Genomic DNA, 18,019 nt, shown 5'->3' on the forward strand with positions numbered 1-18,019 from the left:
CAGATTTGACAGGACTTAGTGAGATGTGAAACTAATGTACAAAGGTACACCATTTAAGAATGTGTCAAGTACGCAATGGTATCCAACACACCAATTTTATACCAAACGTAAATACAATGCTTAAAGGCAGTTATCAAGTCTGGTAAAATCCAATGAATGGATCAGATTTGCTGTCCACTCATAGTCAATTCACCTTATGTTAACAGACAACATACTAGCACCATCAGCCTACAGGAGCATCAACTGGACAGAATATTAGGCCCAAAACATCCGATGAAAGTCAGAACCCACATCAGACTCTGATCAAACAGAAAACTACCCATTTATGTTGAAAAGGCTCTGACTTCCGATGGAGGATCTTGCAGAACACACTCAATGCAGAAATCCTTGCAGAAAGCAGTGAAGAGAATCTGCGCAGAAGCCATGCCTCCTTTTCACAGCATTAGCTGCCGTATTCTGCTAAGTGTTTAAATATCCCCAAGCTTCTCAGTATATTAGTGAATAAGTGAGTGAGTGGAAGGATGGGTGAGGTGATTGGGCAAGTGGGTGAGGTGGGCGAGTGGGTGAGGTGAGCGGACAGGTGGGTGGGGCAGCAAGTGGGTGAGGCGGGTGAAGCAGGTAGGGTGGCAGCTGGGTAAGTAAGAGAGCGGAGAGGTGGGGCAGGGGTTGTCAGGTCAGGAGGGTTTGTCAGTTCACAGGCTAGTCAGATTTGGTCGGCAGATAAGGAGGGGAAGTCAGGTGGTGGGGGCTAGTCAGGGTTGGGGGGGGTGGAGCCGGGGACAGGTGAGAGTCAGGGAGGAATAAGATCTTGGGGAATTGTCAAATTGGATCGGGGGATGGGTAGTCAGATGGTGGGGATAGTCAGGTTGGATCGGGGGCAATAGTTGTTTGTTGCCCAGGAGCTAGGCTATGATTTCTCTGTCTAACATTTCTTGGGCAGTTATTCAGGTAAGTAAATCTGAACTGAGATTTCATTGGAGGGTGCTAGGAGAATTGCACATAGGAAATGCAAACTTCCCAGCCAATTCCCACGAAGTCAGCGCATCTTGGGGGATACATCCAGTCTCCAATGACCCGGAGGCCAAAATCTGGGGCATAATTTCTTAGTGCAAAGGAATGGAATGTCACAGGAAAAAAATAATTTCCAGTGTTTAATTGGGTGGTACAATGCCACACAGTGGAGAAATGGGGGTTCAATCCCTTACTCCACCAAGATCCCAACCTCAGTCTTAAGGCTTGATCATTGCTACAAACTCTTCACATGACTTGGGTGATATTCCTACCCATGTTGAAGAGAAAAGTAATACTAAACAATACCTTTGCAACAAGTAGTCTCACTCTCTGCCACAGGTAGCACACAATCTGTGAGGTCAAGGAGGGAGAAGAAAGGATTTTATACTTTCAGTGAAAAAGGTCTAAGTTTCAACTATCAAAGAATAGTTTTGATAGCATTTTCCACAGAATTATAGGAAAGAATTTTCCCCTTGTTGGGGGAGAAGTGCAGGAGCGGGTGTGGGCAGGTGCGCCTCCGATCAATCGGGGGCGTGCTGCCATTTTACGTGGGTGGGCCAATTAAGGCCTGCCCAGCGTGACGTCCACCAGGAAGCACTATGTGTTCCCCGTGCGGACGGCGGGGATTCCCTCAGCTGAGAGGCAAGTGCTAAGTGCTGCTTCAGGGAGATGGGTGCCAAATTTAAAAATGGTACAGGTACAAAAACAAAATTTCCCTGACATGTCCCCTCATGTGACACTGTCACACGAGTTGGGACATATCCATCACTTTAAATCATACATTTATTAAATTTTTTAAAACCCTCATGAATACTCATCCTACCTTTGGATGAGGTTTCATGCTTTTTCTGAAGCCCGCCAGGGCTCCTGGCCTGCCCGCCAACCCTAAGGTTGGATGGGCAGGTCCAGTAATGAGGTCAATGACTTTGTCAATGGCCTCAATAGGCTGCTGACAGGTCGGCGGGCGCACAGCTGATTCAGCTGCGCCCCTGCCGACCTAAAAATTGAAATGGCGCGGAGTGACTTCAGGAATTCCGCCCAACGTCATCCCACGTCATTTTACGTGTCAGCAAGCAGGCACCCCACCCCCGCTTGCCAACCTAAAGATCCTGCCCATAAGGTAAATATTTTAAGATATTTTGTGCATAGTTGAAGGGCCAAGCTTCAATAAAGCGTGGCTCCTCAAAAATTGTCAAGTTTCTTTGTGTCACACTCATTTGTCAGAAGAATTTTAACAGGACCAGTTTTGCACTTTGCCCAACTTGCTATCTTCCATAATCTCAGGAGTACAAACTGTAAAAATGTTTTAAGTACTACACAATGACACTACTGAAAACAAACACAGATTTTTCCACATTACCAAAGTCCTAAAAATAAAATAAAAATCAAAAATATCAATTAACTCGCAATGCTTGCATGGTGAGGAGTGAGTAAAATTGAAGGAACACCATAATGCACACAAAACTCGGATCTCAGAATGGACAATAAACATTGTGCCACACTATCCATACTCTGTACAAAACCCAAGGCAGAGTCACATTCATTCCAATTTCCTCTGTAGCAAAAACAAAATCAAATCAAGTCATGGGAGCATCAAGAACTAGAGGGCATAGATTCAAAATAATTGGCAAAAGGAGTAAAAGTGTTATGAGGAAAAATTTCTTCACCCAGAGCATGGTCAGAGTCTGGAAAAAACTTCCTGAGAGAGTGGTGGAGCCAGGTTCAATCAAGGTATTCAAAAGGGAATTGGGTTGCTATCTGAAAAGAATGAATGTGCAAGGTTATGGGGATAAGGCAGGGGAGTAAGGCTAGGTAGAATGCTCTTTCAGAGATGGGCCAAATGGCCTCCTCCTGCACTGTAAAGATTCTGAAACATCCACTCTTAATAATATCTTTCGCTTCATTGGTTCACATATTAACGCTTCAAGGACCACAGATCATTATACATGTGTAAGCACTGTAATGCTGCCAAGGTGTACGCTCAATAACTCTTCTTGGCTTTGATATTGATAATTGTGGCCCCTTAACAGGGCCCTGTCTGCAACCTAACCCCACCAATCTCCATATCAGTACTATTTGATGGGGGGTTGTGGGTGGGGTACTCGGACTCAAATTTTAGCCAATTAATCAAATGATAATTTTTAGAAACTAGATCACATTTCTAAAATGGAATGCGCTAGCACTGAAAGAGATTAAAAGAGTTAAGGAAAAAGTTTAATCTGAGAGAAACTATTGCGAAACACATAAAATATGTTAAATAAAGTAAACATGTTAGAAAAAGTAAAATTAAAATTAACACTTGACAGTAGGGAGAGATTAGCAGTGCAGACAAATATTACAGTAATAAAAGTGTACCAGATTTTTGAGTGATTTTATGCCCACAATATGGTTCTTGAAAAAGAAATCAATTGGCCCAGCGATACAAAACATTCTAGGGTTTTCCCTTCACCACCTTTTCTATTCACTGATCATTCTTTGTATGAACATAAATTTCATGATTTCAGTCCTAAAATCCTTCTTTAGCTGTCTTAATGCAAGTCCTCTTGTTCCACTCTCACAATTGAATTTAAGTGTTACCCTTTCATATAGCCTTAACAATCTCAAATACTTCTGCAAGGTCACTTCTCAGAGACTTCAGCTGCAAAACTCAGATACAGAGCGTCCATTCTTTTGGGTACTATAGGTGGTCTTAAAAGTCCAAAACAGCATTCACGGTGTGTCCGAATATTTCTAGTGAGAGTTGCGCCAGACGCCATATTGGTGAAAGTGCTGCCGCATACACAAGCATCTGCCAGAAATATACAGAAAAGGCAAATCATTACGTCAATCAGTCTATAATGGTTGAATATGATTCCAACAGTACCATTTTGGTGCTCAATGTTCCAGCTAATGTCCTCTTTTAATCACACAGGCTGAACACCTGTTCAGCAGCAAGCAGGTGCCCTATCAGTGCCATTTGAAGAGATCATCAACTACCTTTATTGCTGCGGTCTGTCCGCAAGAAAGACCCAAACCTCCCTGTCGCTTGCCATTTTAACACTCCACCCTGTTCTTTTGCCCACATGTCTGTCCTTGGCTTGCTGCATTGTTCCAGTGAAGCCCAACGCAAACTGGAGGAACAGCACCTCATCTTCCGACTAGGCACTTTACAGCCTTCTGGGCTGAATATTGAATTCAACAACTTTAGATCTTAAACCCCCCTCCCCCCATCCCCACCCCGTTTCTTTTCCCCCCCCACCCGCCTTTTTTTTCAATAATTTATATAGATTCTTCTTTCCCCACCTATTTCCATTATTTTTAAATCTAAAACTAAAACCTTTAGTCTTTCCACCCCACCCCCACTAGAGCTGTACTTTGAATATCCTGTCTTGCATTCTTAATTAGCACTTTTCTCAGACAAAGACCACCACCTTCAACACCTCTTTGACCCTTTTGTCTCTGACATCTTTTGATTATCTGCTCACACCACACCCTCAATGTGTCTCTTCCCCCCCACCCACCTTAAACCAATTTATATTTCTCCCTTGTTGAAACTATGCTTCAGTTCTGCTGAAGGGCCATGAGGGCTCGAAATGTTGACTGATTTCTTCTCCGCCGATGCTGCCAGACTTGCTGAGTTTTTCCAGGTAATTCTGTTTTTATTTTGTTTTGGATTTCCAGCATCCGCAGTAGCTTTTAGCTTTTTGTTTTTACCTTTATTGCTGACTGATTTCTAGTGGCTCTTGTGCTAAAATTATGGAAGTGTTAGGTGCTTTCTAGAGTTCTTTCAAGTGGCTAAAGTCTACAGAGAGTATTGCAGCAGATGCTCACGGACTTGGTCCTGACTTAAAGGTTTCAGCACAAACCTCCTAGACATGGTTGAAGTAATAGGCATTCCCCTTTGAATACATGCTAGGCGAATGACAAGTGGCAACACAGAAGAGGGAGATGGAAGAGGAGTAGAATGGCTCTCAGCAGGAGGGCATATCCATGAGGGTGTTCAGGTGTTCTGCTTTATCCTAAGCAGGGAGCAAAGTGGCAGGTGTCTGCAATTCAGTAAGGACTTCCTCAACTGCTTCAACCACAAGTGCAGGCCAAGGAGAACGCTGTCAACGGCTATGGCAATGAACCTTTATGTTTCGGGTTCCTTCCAGGCTAGAGGCGGTATATATTAAGAATTTAGACTTAAATGTAGAGGGCATGATTAGGAAGTTTGCAGATGTTACAAAAATTGGCCATATGGTTAACGATGACAAAGAAATTGTATTCTGCAGGAAGATATCAACAGATGGTCAGGTGGCCAGAAAAGTGGCAAATGGAATTGAATCCACAGAGCACTAAAAAGCAAGATCCTAATTGTACAAAGCAGACATGTCCCCTATAAAAATAAGAGTGGTACTACCAAATCTAGACCCCCCTGGTTGTCTAGAGGAATACAGGGGAAGATCAAACAGAAAAAGAAAGCATACAGTAGGCACAAAGAACTAAGCACTGCAGATAGCCTAGACAAATATAGGAAGTGCAGGGACGAAGTATAAAAGGAAATAAGGAAATCAAAGAGAGGGCATGAAAAAAGATTAGCAAGTAAAGTTAAAGATAACCCAAACATGTTTTACCATACATTAATGCTAAAAGGTTAGTTAAGGAGGTGAAGATGGAAACTTGTGTGTAGATGCAGAGGCTGTGGGAAGGGTTTTGAATGAATATTTTGTCCGTGTTTACAAAGGAAAGGGAGGATGTAGATATAGTAGTCCAGGAGGAACACTGCGAGATATTGGATGGGATAGTCATAATGAGAGAGGAAGTACTCAAAGGGTTGAAATCCTTGAAAGTTGATAAGTCACCAGGGCCGGATGGATTGTTTCCGAGGCTGCTGAAGGGAGTCAGGGAGGAGATAGCAGATGCTTGGAGGATGATTTTCCAATCTGCACTAGATACAGGGGAGGTACCGGAGGACTGGAGAAATGCAAACCTAGTTCCATTGTTTAAAAAGGGATCAAAGGAAATGCCAAACAATTATAGGCCAGTTAGTCTTTCATCGGTGGTGAGCAAGTTAGTAGAATCAATCCTGAGAGATAAGATTAACTGTCATGTGGAAAAGCATGGACTAGTCAGGGATGGTCAGCATGGATTTGTTAAAGGAAGGTCTTACCTCACAAATTTGTTTGAATTCTTTGAGGAAGTGACAAGAAGGATTGATGAAGGTAGTGCAGTGGATGTTGTGTATGTGGATTTTAGCAAGGCATTTGGCAACGTCCCACATGGCAGATTGGTCAAGAAAGTAAAAGCCCATGGAATTCAGGGTAATGTGGCAAACTGGATAAAAGGTTGGCTTTGTAACAGGAAACAATGGGTAATGGTCGATGGATGCCCTTGCGAATGGAAAGTTGTCTCAAATGGTGTTCCACAGGGCTCGGTGTTGGGACCCTTGCTGTTTGTGTTATATATTAACGATTTGGACGTGAATGTGAAGGGCACAATTGGGAAATTTGCAGATAACACAAAGATTCGCCGAGTAGTGGATAGTGTAGGGGATAATCTCCGAAACGATATCAATGGGTTGGTGCAGTGGGTGGTAAAGTAGCAGATGGATTTTAACATAGAGAAGTGTGAGGTCATACATTTAGGGAGGTCAAACAGTTGCAAGGATTACAAAATAAATGGGAATATACTAAGGAGGGTAGATGAAGTGAGAGATCTTAGCGGAAAAGTACACAGAAGGCAGCAATTCAAGTAGACAAGGTTGTAAAGAAGGCATATGGAAAACTCTCCTTCATTGGCAGAGGTACAGAATATAAAAGTAAGGATATAATGTTGGAATTGTATAAAACACTGGTGAGGCCACAACTGGAGTATTGTGTGCAGTTCTAGTCACCACATTATAGGAAGGACGTAATAGCTCTGGAGAGAGCGCAGAGGAGGTTTATAAGAATGTTGCCAGGGTTAGAAAAGTGTAGCTACGAGGAGAGATTGGATAGGTTGGGGTTATTTTCTTTCGAACAAAGAAGGCTGAGAGGTGACTTGATTGAGGTGTACAAAATTATGGGGGGAATAGATAGAGTGGACAGGATAAAATTGTTTCCCTTGATGGAGAATTCTAGAACCAGGGGACATAGATTCAAGATAAGTGGCAGAAGGTGTAGGGGGGACATGAGGAAGAACTTTTTTACGCAGAGGGTGTGGGTGTCTGGAATTCGCTGCCCAAGTTGGTGGTAGAGGCAGAAACTTTAAACTCTTTTAAAAAGTACCTGGATCTGCACCTAAAGTGCTGTAAGCTGCAGGGCTATGGTGTAGGAAGATGGGATTAGAAAGGGCACCTGGGTGTCCTCGGGCTGGCATGGACAAGATGGGCCGAATGGCCTCCTTCGTTTCTGTAACTTTTCTATGGTTCTAAGTGCAAGATGATGATCTGAGGGAGGTAAACAAGGCAAAGGAATACACAATGAATGGTAGGATTCTGAAACACCTTGGAGTGCATGTCCATAGATCTCTGAAAGTTGCAGAACAAGTAAATAAGGTGGTTAAGATACTTTCATTAAGGTCAAGGGGTTGTGCTGGAATTCTTTAAAGCACCAGTTAGACCACAGCATCAGTACTGCATATAGTTCTGATAACTGCATTACAGGAAGGATATGATTACAGTAGAGAGGGTACAGAGGAGATTTATGCGGATGTTGCCAGGAATGGAGAATTTTACTTATGAGGAAAGATTGCACAGCATGATTTTCGTCTTCCGAACAGAGGAGGCTGAGGGAAGATTTAATTGAGTGTATAAAATTATGAGTTGCCTAGATAGGGCCTTTTTCCATTAGCAAAAGGATTTAAAGTAATTAAAAAGGAGTTGAGGAGCAATTCTTTTCACCGAAAGGTTGGAGGAGTTCTGGAACTCACTGCCTGAAAGGGTGGTGGAGGCAAAAGCACATGTGGTATGCACATAAGATGCCATAACCTAGAGGCCTACAGACCTAGAGCTGGAAAGTGGGGTTAGGCTGGGTAATTCCCTTTTCTGCAGGCATGGGCACACTGTGCTATATAAACCCTAAAATTTAGTTGTTTGTAAGAAGTTAATGTGCAAATGAAAACTGATCCAAACAACAAGAAAGACAAAAGTTGATGTTTATTGTCAGCTCAAACACCGGTATTTGTCCTAGCACCTTACTTTGTACATTATTCTAACTAATACTCTTGCATAGCTTTCTTCATCTTTATTCAGAACAACATTTTTGTAGCTTCAACCTTTATCCTATCAAATGAAAACCACCATTAAGATTAGCATCAGAAACGCAGTGACAGGCATTTATCGGAGTTGCTATTCAGGAAATATATGCCACTGCCAATGACACTGCTTTCAACTACTAAATAAACTATTACTTGCAGCTTTAGAACACGGAAGATACGGAAAAATGCATGGGAGAAATAAGAAATTTCTAAATGTAAGAGAAGAAAGCGGCACAACAGATCAAAGTCCCAGCTCATGTCAATTCCAGAGTGATAGGATGAAATTTGATCATCCACTCTCAGCTGATTTCCCATCTCAGCACACAGCTGTGCAAAGGAAAAGTGTTTCCTTACCAGGAGGGTTAAGTTACCAGGTTGTCCATTGCTGGTTAAAGTACAATTGATAGTGGCCTGACAGCAGATTTGCCTAATCCCACTCTCTTGCCTTAAGGAGATGATGAGCCCAGGAGGTCAAAGTGAAAAGGAGGAAAACAAAGTGAAGTGGTTACAAGCTAACTTGCAGCATATCTTGCATTTTGTGACATGGATTGAATGCTGTTCTTTTCAAGAATCTATATTTATAAATTTGCGTCGGTAGTAAATGTCAGTCATTTTTTCCTTAGAATGCCCAATTTTCTTCTTATTGTTAATTTCTTCTAATTGTTTATTTGCTACATTTGTTATTCACTAAAATCATTTTGCATAAGAAAAGTTCCCTCTACAAAAATAAAATTTGAGATATAGCCATCATGACAGTCCTTAACCAACCCTACCATGTCAAACTAAGAATGGACTCTTATGAACTGTCTTGCAGCTATTTATGTATATATTATTGGAAAATATTTTTCTTTTAAAATAGAGGTTTAGTCTGTGGGTGTGTCTTAATTGGATTAAAACCATCTAGGTCAGGGTGCTTTGATGTGTACTAGTTTTGATATGTAAGAGAAATAGCGTGCATTTGCAGTTTTTGAATACAGCATTCAAGAAGTGAGGTGAACACTGACACCTATCTAGCAGATACCAAGCAATATGTTTATATTACTAATAATATTGGTACTATGAAACAGGTTTTATTGTTAAAGAGGTTTACTTCAGAGGTTGTTGATACAATGAGAATTTAGATTCAATGGGCTGGGGGAGGTATAACTTCAGCAGTTTTCAGGTGTGCAGAGCAGAGGCAATTTGAGATCAAAAGGCAGCTGTAAGCCTCCAACTGTCTCCACAGGAACCAAAGTGAAAAGAACCTCACTTTGAATTCGTAAGGTGAAAATGCTTTGCCTGGTGTTTTGTTAAGTCTATGGGTTGCTGTTGCCTTAATGGAGATTAGTTTGGGAATTTGTTAAGAGTTATAATAGTAGCAATTTGAAGCCATGTGTATATATATTTTAACCTGTGTAAATTAATAAAATGTTTCATTTAGTCTAATGTAAAACCTCGAGAACTGGTGGGCTGATTCCTGAACTTAGAGTCACATCTCAAACATAACACTTAAAATTATAGGTTATGACAGTTGTTTAAAGTCTCTCTCTGGGATTTTTAAATAACTCAGCTTTACCAACTGCATCAGTCATAACACTAGCACACAAAGGTTTAAACATTGGCAAACTTCCCCATGTCAGCTTCCAATGACTCCTTCAACACACACAAAACCGACAGCTTCAACCATGTACCTCCTCCGTTAGCAGACATAACTAAATGTACCCTATTCCTATTCTACAGAGCCAAGTCCAACTGTTTATGGCCCGGAGCAAAGAACGTACTTGGCAACAAACCAAAGGTATGTACATATGGCCAACTTCACACACCTATGCTACTTCCAGATGTTCTACATTATCCCTCACATTTCCTCTTCCCCATGGTTCTCCACTTGTTTCTGATCCCACTAAATGAGAGCCTTGGAGGAAAAGGCAATGCTAGCAGCTAACAGAATGTACAGAAAGCAGGCAACAGAGATCATTGAAGTAGAGGCCAATGCAGTACAAAGATAGAGTTACAGAGAAAAGCAGGAAAAGCAGTAAAGATACAGGGAAAGAGAGATAGAGTCAGAAAGACACCAAAATAAAGAGACAAAACAGTGATACAAGTAGAGAGAACAAAAAAAAAGAGCAACAGGCACAGGAGGCCACAAAGTAGCTTTGGCAGAAAAAAACGTTAACGCAGTCATGCACACCAGACACACAAGTGGCAGCAAATTCTCCTGGACTCCCAGATTTGCAGTTCAGGGATAACGAAACACTTGACAAGTGGCACGCAGTGGAACAGGTTTGGCCTTGTCCAGCAGAACCATTCCAACCTCAGCTTTGCAGCCAAGTAGCCACCCCCCGAGTCTTTTCAGTCACCCAGTCAAATAAATAAAGCCCTCAAGAAACAGCCAAGATCTTGATAATAAAGAAGGTCATAATATCAGATCAATGTTAAGTAACTATACAGAACACTGTGCTAAAAGATCCAAAATATCTCTGAGTAACATCACAGGAGACGCAATGATATTTTAAAAAAAATCTTTCTTGAAACTTGTCCCTTAACTTTTACAGCTTTCAAATTTTCAGACAATTACTAACTAACTTTTAAAGTAATGGGCTGTAACTTCAGAGCTCCCCAGCGTCGTATTAGGGTGGGGGTTTACCCCAAAGGTGAGCTAGGGAATCCCATCCCCTTCGGAAGCTCCCAGATAAGGTTTGCACAGCAATTGCCCAGAAGTGCAAACCTCCCTGGCCAATGGTCCTAAACTGGAAACCATCTGAAAATGCGATTTAAATTATAAACTTGGGATGGTTCCGACTGGGTTACACCAATAGTTACCCAGAAAAAGTTAGAATTATTAAAACCACGTTTCCTTCTGGGTAACTATTACATGGACCAACAATCCAACACTGATTGCCACTCCGAGGAAGTTCAGACCCAATATTGCTAAGTGCCACCATATAGGAACATCTTCCCAGTGAAAATAATTTCTATTTAACTGTGGAATATTCTTTAACCAATGACTATGAAACACAACATACACTTTTATACACAGTATAACAGTACCTCTTTCATTCTGAGTTTTTCCTCTTCCGCAGCAGAAAGCTTTGCTTCCATATTTTCTAGTGATTCTTTGTAGCGTGCTTCAGTTTTGTTTGTTTCTATCGGCACCACGTGGCCTGCAAGGACATCTGCAGATGCAGATTGCTGTGGGTCTATTTCTTCACATAAGCTTGTTGGTACAGATACAATGTTCAGTGATAGTTGGGACGTCTGCTGAACCTGTATTTTCAGTATAAAACCATATTTAATGATTAACTTGAACTCCACACTATAAAGATAAAGAAACAACAAAAATAAAAAATAAATTCATAATCTGACAAATACTAGAACATGAAATTATCTGTAGTGTTGCCACTTTTATTTTGAAACAGATCTGTGACTCCTGAGCTACCAAATGAGAATTAGGTTTTACCAATGATTCATTATATACACTAGGAACAAGCAGCTAAGTTCCTCCTGCAAAGCTGCGACATTTCGCACACAGATTTAGCAGCATTGAATGTAAACAGTAGGCACAAAATGTTTAACATTAATGCCAGCTGCTGAACTGAATGAAACTCAAAAGTGAGGAAGATTTTAAATGTGACCCAGAAAATGAGATGGAATTATAGCTCTGCATTACTGTCATATATATATCTATGTAGAGTTTTGGCTCTGATATGAGAATGCAGTTTTGAAAGGCTTATTGTAACAAAAGTCTTCCAACATTGATTTTCTCAGAGTACCTTACTACATTAATCCTGCATCTTTGAATGTTTGCTTTTGGCCATTATTTTTACACAGCTGCATTTAAATTTGCCACCTTGTCTTTCCAGGAAATGCATGAAATAGGGACAGAACCTGGTATAGCACTCCTAAAGTATACAAAGATTCATTGACTTAATACTTCTGTTTAAATTTAAGATTCTTCCTCAGACCAATCATTGCTTATGCAACTGCTTCAAAATTAAATCATTGGATCAGGAGGTGCCACCATATTGTACTGCATCCCTTCCCCGAAGTAAATTGTAATAGTGCACTGCATTAGAGAATGATAGTTCTCGATCTCAACTAGGCTGCCTGGGCAACGCGTACAAGGTACTTCTCCAGCCGCAAGACTGGGGAAATTTCTGAAAATTTTTTCCACAACATTGATATGAAAGTATAGTGCCATCTGGTGTATTCCACCTCACCCATCCAGAAAAACCTAGACAACTTCAAACTCTTTCCTGAATGAGTCCATAATTTTTACCTCCACTGTTCTACTCAAAAGTCCGAGTGCAGATCCCATTTCGCAAGATGAATTTCCCAATATCTCTCCTAAATTTGGCTGCATTAGTTTGATTTAAAACCCTTTGATCACAAGGTCTTGTAATAACTTAAATTACTTATTCTATAGAAGTCACTATTTCTACGAGGTCCTCCCATAGTCAGCTCTTTAAAAGTGCAAATGGTTCAAAATGCTCCAGTTTTCCTTATAACTCAATCATCTGATGCCAGAAATCAGCCTCAGTTATTCTGTGCACCACCTCTATACCTTCAATGTTTACCTTATGTCTCAGGTGATTAGAACTGATCATAATAACTAATTGTGATGCCAGCCTTCTGTCTCACAAAATGATGGTTTGCGCTGTGGTGGTCGACTCTTTGTTAAGTATTGCCTTGCCTGGTGTGGCTCAGGAGCCCCATTCTGGCATGGCAGTCTCTGATGCATTTGCTGAAGAGGGAGACAGTGGGCTGAGAAGGTGCACAATTTGCTGACCTGTTTTCTCTTTGCCCTCTTCTCAGCCAGCTGAGCTTTTCGATTCTGCCTGCCTCTTCCAATGCCCTTCCAAACAGTCAGCCTCCAGAGGCCACAGCTGTCAGCAACTGGATCTCAGCTGTCAATGTCCGCCATCTTCATATCTCACTTACAGGTGTCCTTGCAGTGGGGGTTTGGGTGCTCAGGAGGTCATGACCCAATGGTCATATCACCATGCAGAAGTTCTTTGGGTATACAGTCGTCATCCATCCGGTCTACATGGCTGAACCAACGCAGACATTGTTGGCTTAGCAATAAATCTATGCCAATGGAATTAGCATACACCAGGACCTCTAAGATGGTGACCTCATCCTGCCAAGAGATGCTGACAGCACATCTGAGACAGCGAAGGTGGAAATTGTTCAGCCTTTTCTCCTGCCTAGCATATGTTGTCCAGGTCTCACCACTGTAGAGGAGTGCACTGAGGATACAGGTTTGTTAGACTCATTTTGGTGTTCTCAGTCAGGTTGCTGTTGTTCTACTCTCTCTGGCTCAGCTTGGACATGACAGCTGCAGCTTTTGCAATGTGTGCACTGATTTCAATATCAACTGACAGATTGCTGGTGATTGTGGAGCCTAGCTATGTGAAGCTTTTCACAACCTCCAGCATCACATTATAAATGCTGATCGATGGCAGCATGGCAACATCCTAGACCATGACATTTGTCTTCCTGATACTAATGATCAAACCAAAATCTTTACAGGCATGAGAAAATCTATCCATTTGCCACTGAAGATATTACTCGATATGGAATGCTAGTGCGGCATTATCTGCGTAGATTAACTCTCTGATGAGAACTTGGCACAAACTTGTCTTGGATCTCAGGCAAGCAAGGCTGAACAGCATTCCGTCAGCTCTGGTATGTAAGTAGACACTCGCTGTGGATGACCTGAAGATATATGACAGCTGAAAAGAGAAGGATATGCCAAAGAGCACTGGTGCCAGAACACAACCCAGTTTGACCCCACCGCAGATCTCAAAGGATTCCGATGTTGCACCATTGACCTTACCCATCATATTGTCATGAAAGAGATCACATTGAGCAACTTCGGCAGGCAGCCAATTTTCTCCAGCATCTTAAATAGATTTTCTCTACTTATATGGTCAAATGTCCTGTTGAGATCGATGAAGACACTATCTAATGGTCTCCTTTGCTCATGGCATTTCCCTTGTAATTGCCGGACTGAGATGATCATGTCAATTGCAGATCTTCCAGTTCTGAGACCACACTAGGATTTGGGGTACATGCGTTCACCTAGGATTTCAGTCTGACAAGGGAAACACAGGTAAATACTTTTCCCCATAGTGCTCTGCAGGGAGATGCCTCAATATTTGTTGCAATTGTTGCAGTTGCCCTTGTTCATGCACAGGACCACAATATTTGCATCACGCATATCCTGGGGCACTGTCCCCTCCTTCCAACAGAGGCAGAAATTTGTGCAGGTGCTGCAGGAATGGCAGTTTCCCGTGCTTTAGGAGTTCAGGAAATGTAGCATCAGCACCTGCAGCTTTGCCCATAGCACACGAGTAAACAGCTTTGCCAAGCTCCTCCACTGTTGGTTCAATATCCAGCTATTGCATAACAGGCAAGCTTTCTATGATGTCTAGAGCTTCCTCAGTGACAGTGTTCTCCCTCAAGTACAACTCAAAGTATTCTTCCAACCGTCTCTCCAACTGTTTATTACAGTCGGTTATGACCTTTCTATGGAGCCCTTTTCTTGGCTGATGGGCCGGTCATCTTTTTGATCCCTTCATACATGCCTCCAGCATTGCTGTGTCAAAGTCTGGATATTCTGGAAAAGTTTTAACAGTAGTCACTGGCATACCACCTAGCGGTCTGGTGGACTTTACTTCGAGCAGCTCATAATGCATTCAGAGTCTTCTCACTCGGATTGCTTGTAATTAATGAGATCAAACTGCTTGGCTTCCATGAGAGTAACATAACCCTCCCACCAGTCAGCATATTTCCGCTCTTGCTTCCCATATGTAGAGTTTGCGGTATTGTAGATGGTGCCTCTGAGCGTATTCATTTTGCTTCTGCACAGTAATGTCAGAGAGCATCTGTTCAATCAAATCAAGGAACTATTTGTTTTTATCTGGGTAGGGAGTATAGCTGACATTGATATGAGGATGGCATTTCTGTTATGAATGAAAAAAAGCTTCAAGGGTTGCATCCTAACCCTAGTGCACACCAGGGAGCGATCTGTACCAGTCAGTGCTTTAATAGCTGCATATGTTGAAAATGCTGTTCAGAGAGTTACATCAGGTGATAATCAGATCTAGCTGGTGCCAATGCTTTGATCTTGGTCTCCAGAATACCAGTTGGCATGGTTTATTCTGAAAGGTGGTGGTGTTACACAAAGCTTGTGGTGGCAGCAAAGTTCAAGTAGTCTTTAACCATTCTCATTTATCTTTCCTAAGCCTTGATATCCAAGGCAATAGGGCCATGCCTCATGGTCTGTGGCCATTCGCATTGAAATCTCCAATAGGTAAAGACGTTCCGTCTTAGGAATTCTGGCAGTGTCAAGCTCCTCATAGAACTGGTCTTTCACTTCTGTAGTGGAACACACGTTAGAGCATAGATACTAATAAGGTTAGCTAGCCCTCTTGGAATTGATAAGTAGATAGAGAGAATACATTTTGAATAATTTGTGAGGTGTTCTATTATCTAGAATAGAGTGTTCCTTACAGTAAAGCCTACACCTTGCTCACGTGTTCCTCTGACCTCTTCCCCTGCCAGATGAACGTGTAATGTTTTTCTTTCAGTAATCTGCTCTTGGCGAGCCTAATCACTTGTAGGAATGCAATATCGCTGTTCAGCCCATCAAATTCCATGTCAATCACAGCTGTCTTGCAGCCAGTCAAAAACACACGAAAGTTGTTTGTCAGTCCCATTCACATAGTCCTGATGTTCTTGCTTGCCAATGCAAGAGCTAGTATCTTTTTTTCTGCCTGGTGCGATGGATTGGGTCCACTTTTTGAGCAGAATCCATAAACTCCAAGCATCTTTTGATGCAGATGAGCCATAAGCAGGTCAGCACCTTACTAGTCCGGGCTACCCAGCTTAAGGTTGACGGCAGCTGACCAGTGAGACACAATGGTCCCTCCCATCGTTTGAGACAGCCTGCAGCATCCATTCTATATGCCAACTGAGTTGGGCTTATCACTTGTAACTGCTGTTTTCTGTGTTGTATTACTGCTCTGCAGACGTAAGCCTGGGCAAAATTTATGGAGACATTGGGTTGCCCAAACTTCAGGGCTCCCCTCTCAACTTCCCCAGTTGAGTCCAAAGGAATGCAAAGCATGACATTTGACGGCAGCTTGGTTTCAAGAATTGCCAGAAAGATGGCATATTTAGATATCAGTTTGCCTTTGGGTTCCATTCCGGATATTCAGAGTTTACTCCCTTAATCTTTATTCTCCCGCAGTATCCACAAGACAACGGAGCTATTTGCCCATAACTCTGAGCTTGGTTCATGAGTGCCAGGGCATGGTTGTGAACCTGCACACAGCATGTCTGGCGGACAAACCTCTGAAGCTTTAGCCTAGGACTGTGAGGAACCAAATTTCCATGTGTCACCATGAGGAGGCACAGTTAAGGATTTGCCGATAGAGAAGCTGTGTACTGACAGGCAGAGGCTTACACATTAAGCACACAAAAGCAGAAAGCATGATTAACTCCCTTGATCAGCACACTAGACTCATCACATCGACCCACTGGACACACACAATACCTAAGGCTGCAATCTAATCAGAGCACCATACAGTTTATCCAAGTCAAATGCATAGGTTCTAGGGGCAAGCTACTGAGTGTCTCTTCTGACCTGCTTCAATGAACAACTCAACAAGTGGTGAAAAAATGAACTATTGTAAAACAGAAAGATCATTTAACTTAATGCATTTGATTTTATTTGAGTTCTCCACTTTTCCCCCCAAAATTTCCACACTGAACAAAACATTGGAGAAAAAGAGTTTACTGAATGCTGTTTACTTGATAGGATTCTGAATTACAATTACAATCAGGTTATGATTTTGCTGGCTTTACTTTGATGTTAAGAAAATCCTACCAACACCAAAAGGGTTAACATTTCAATGTCATTTGTGATTTCCATCATTAATTTGTTTTTTTATTCTGGGCATAGACATTTTAAAGTTAATTTTCCAACTTTGCACTTCCAATTGAGGGCGTCAGCCAAATGCAGCTGTACCCAAATTTAATGATATATGCTGCCAACCAGTAAGATTCCCCACCAGTAGTCAGGTGAAATTACAGTGAAAGAAACTTTGAGTCAATTGTCTTGAATTACCTCAAAGTTAATTATGCCATTGTTACATCATAGCTGAGTTATTCATCAAGAGGAGTAATAGCACATAAGTTTCCTGGGTTAATTGGCATCTATTCAGCAATGTGGAAAATTGCCCAGGTATGTCATATACACAAAAAATAGGACAATTTCAACCCATCCAAATACTGCCCCACCAGTCTACCCTCGATCTTCAATAAAATGATGGAAGGGGTCATCAACAGTGCTATCAAGCAGCACTTGCTTAACAATAACCTGCTCAATCACACTCAGTTTGGGTTCCGCCAGGGTCATTCAGCTTCTGACCTCATTACAGCCTTGGTTCAAACACGGACAGAAGAGCTGAACTCCCAAGGTGAGGAGAGAGTGACTGCCCTTGACATCAAGGCAGTATTTGACCAAGTGTGGCATCAGGGGGCCTTAGCAAAACTGGAGTCAATGGGAATTGGGGAAAACTCTCCACTGGTTAGAGTCCTAGCACAAAGGAAGATGGTTGTAGCTGTTGGAGGTCAATCATCTCAGTGCCAGGACATCACTGCAGGAGTTCCTCAGGATAGTGTCCTCGGCCCAACCATCTTCAGCTGCTTCATCAATGACCTTCCTTCCATCATAAGGTCAGAAGTGGGGATGTTTGCTAATTATTGCAGTGTTCAGCACCATTCATGACTCCTCAAATACTGAAGCTGTCCATGTCCAAAT

General features: G+C 42.0%; 1 protein-coding gene across 4 annotated transcripts in view; it reads right to left on the minus strand.

Moving 5' to 3' along the window:
* The window catches only part of LOC144696609 (coiled-coil domain-containing protein 91-like), a 177,011-nt gene that overhangs the window by 128,076 nt on the left and 30,916 nt on the right, over positions 1-18,019 (minus strand). For all 4 annotated transcript variants that reach the window (XM_078568120.1, XM_078568117.1, XM_078568118.1 and 1 more), the window contains exon 5: positions 11,239-11,454. In XM_078568120.1, the coding sequence (XP_078424246.1) occupies positions 11,239-11,454 (216 nt within the window). The remainder of the gene's footprint in view (positions 1-11,238; positions 11,455-18,019) is intronic.

Source organism: Cetorhinus maximus, chromosome 22 (genome assembly GCF_964194155.1).
Source record: "Cetorhinus maximus chromosome 22, sCetMax3.hap1.1, whole genome shotgun sequence".
Taxonomy (NCBI): Eukaryota; Metazoa; Chordata; class Chondrichthyes; order Lamniformes; family Cetorhinidae; genus Cetorhinus; species Cetorhinus maximus.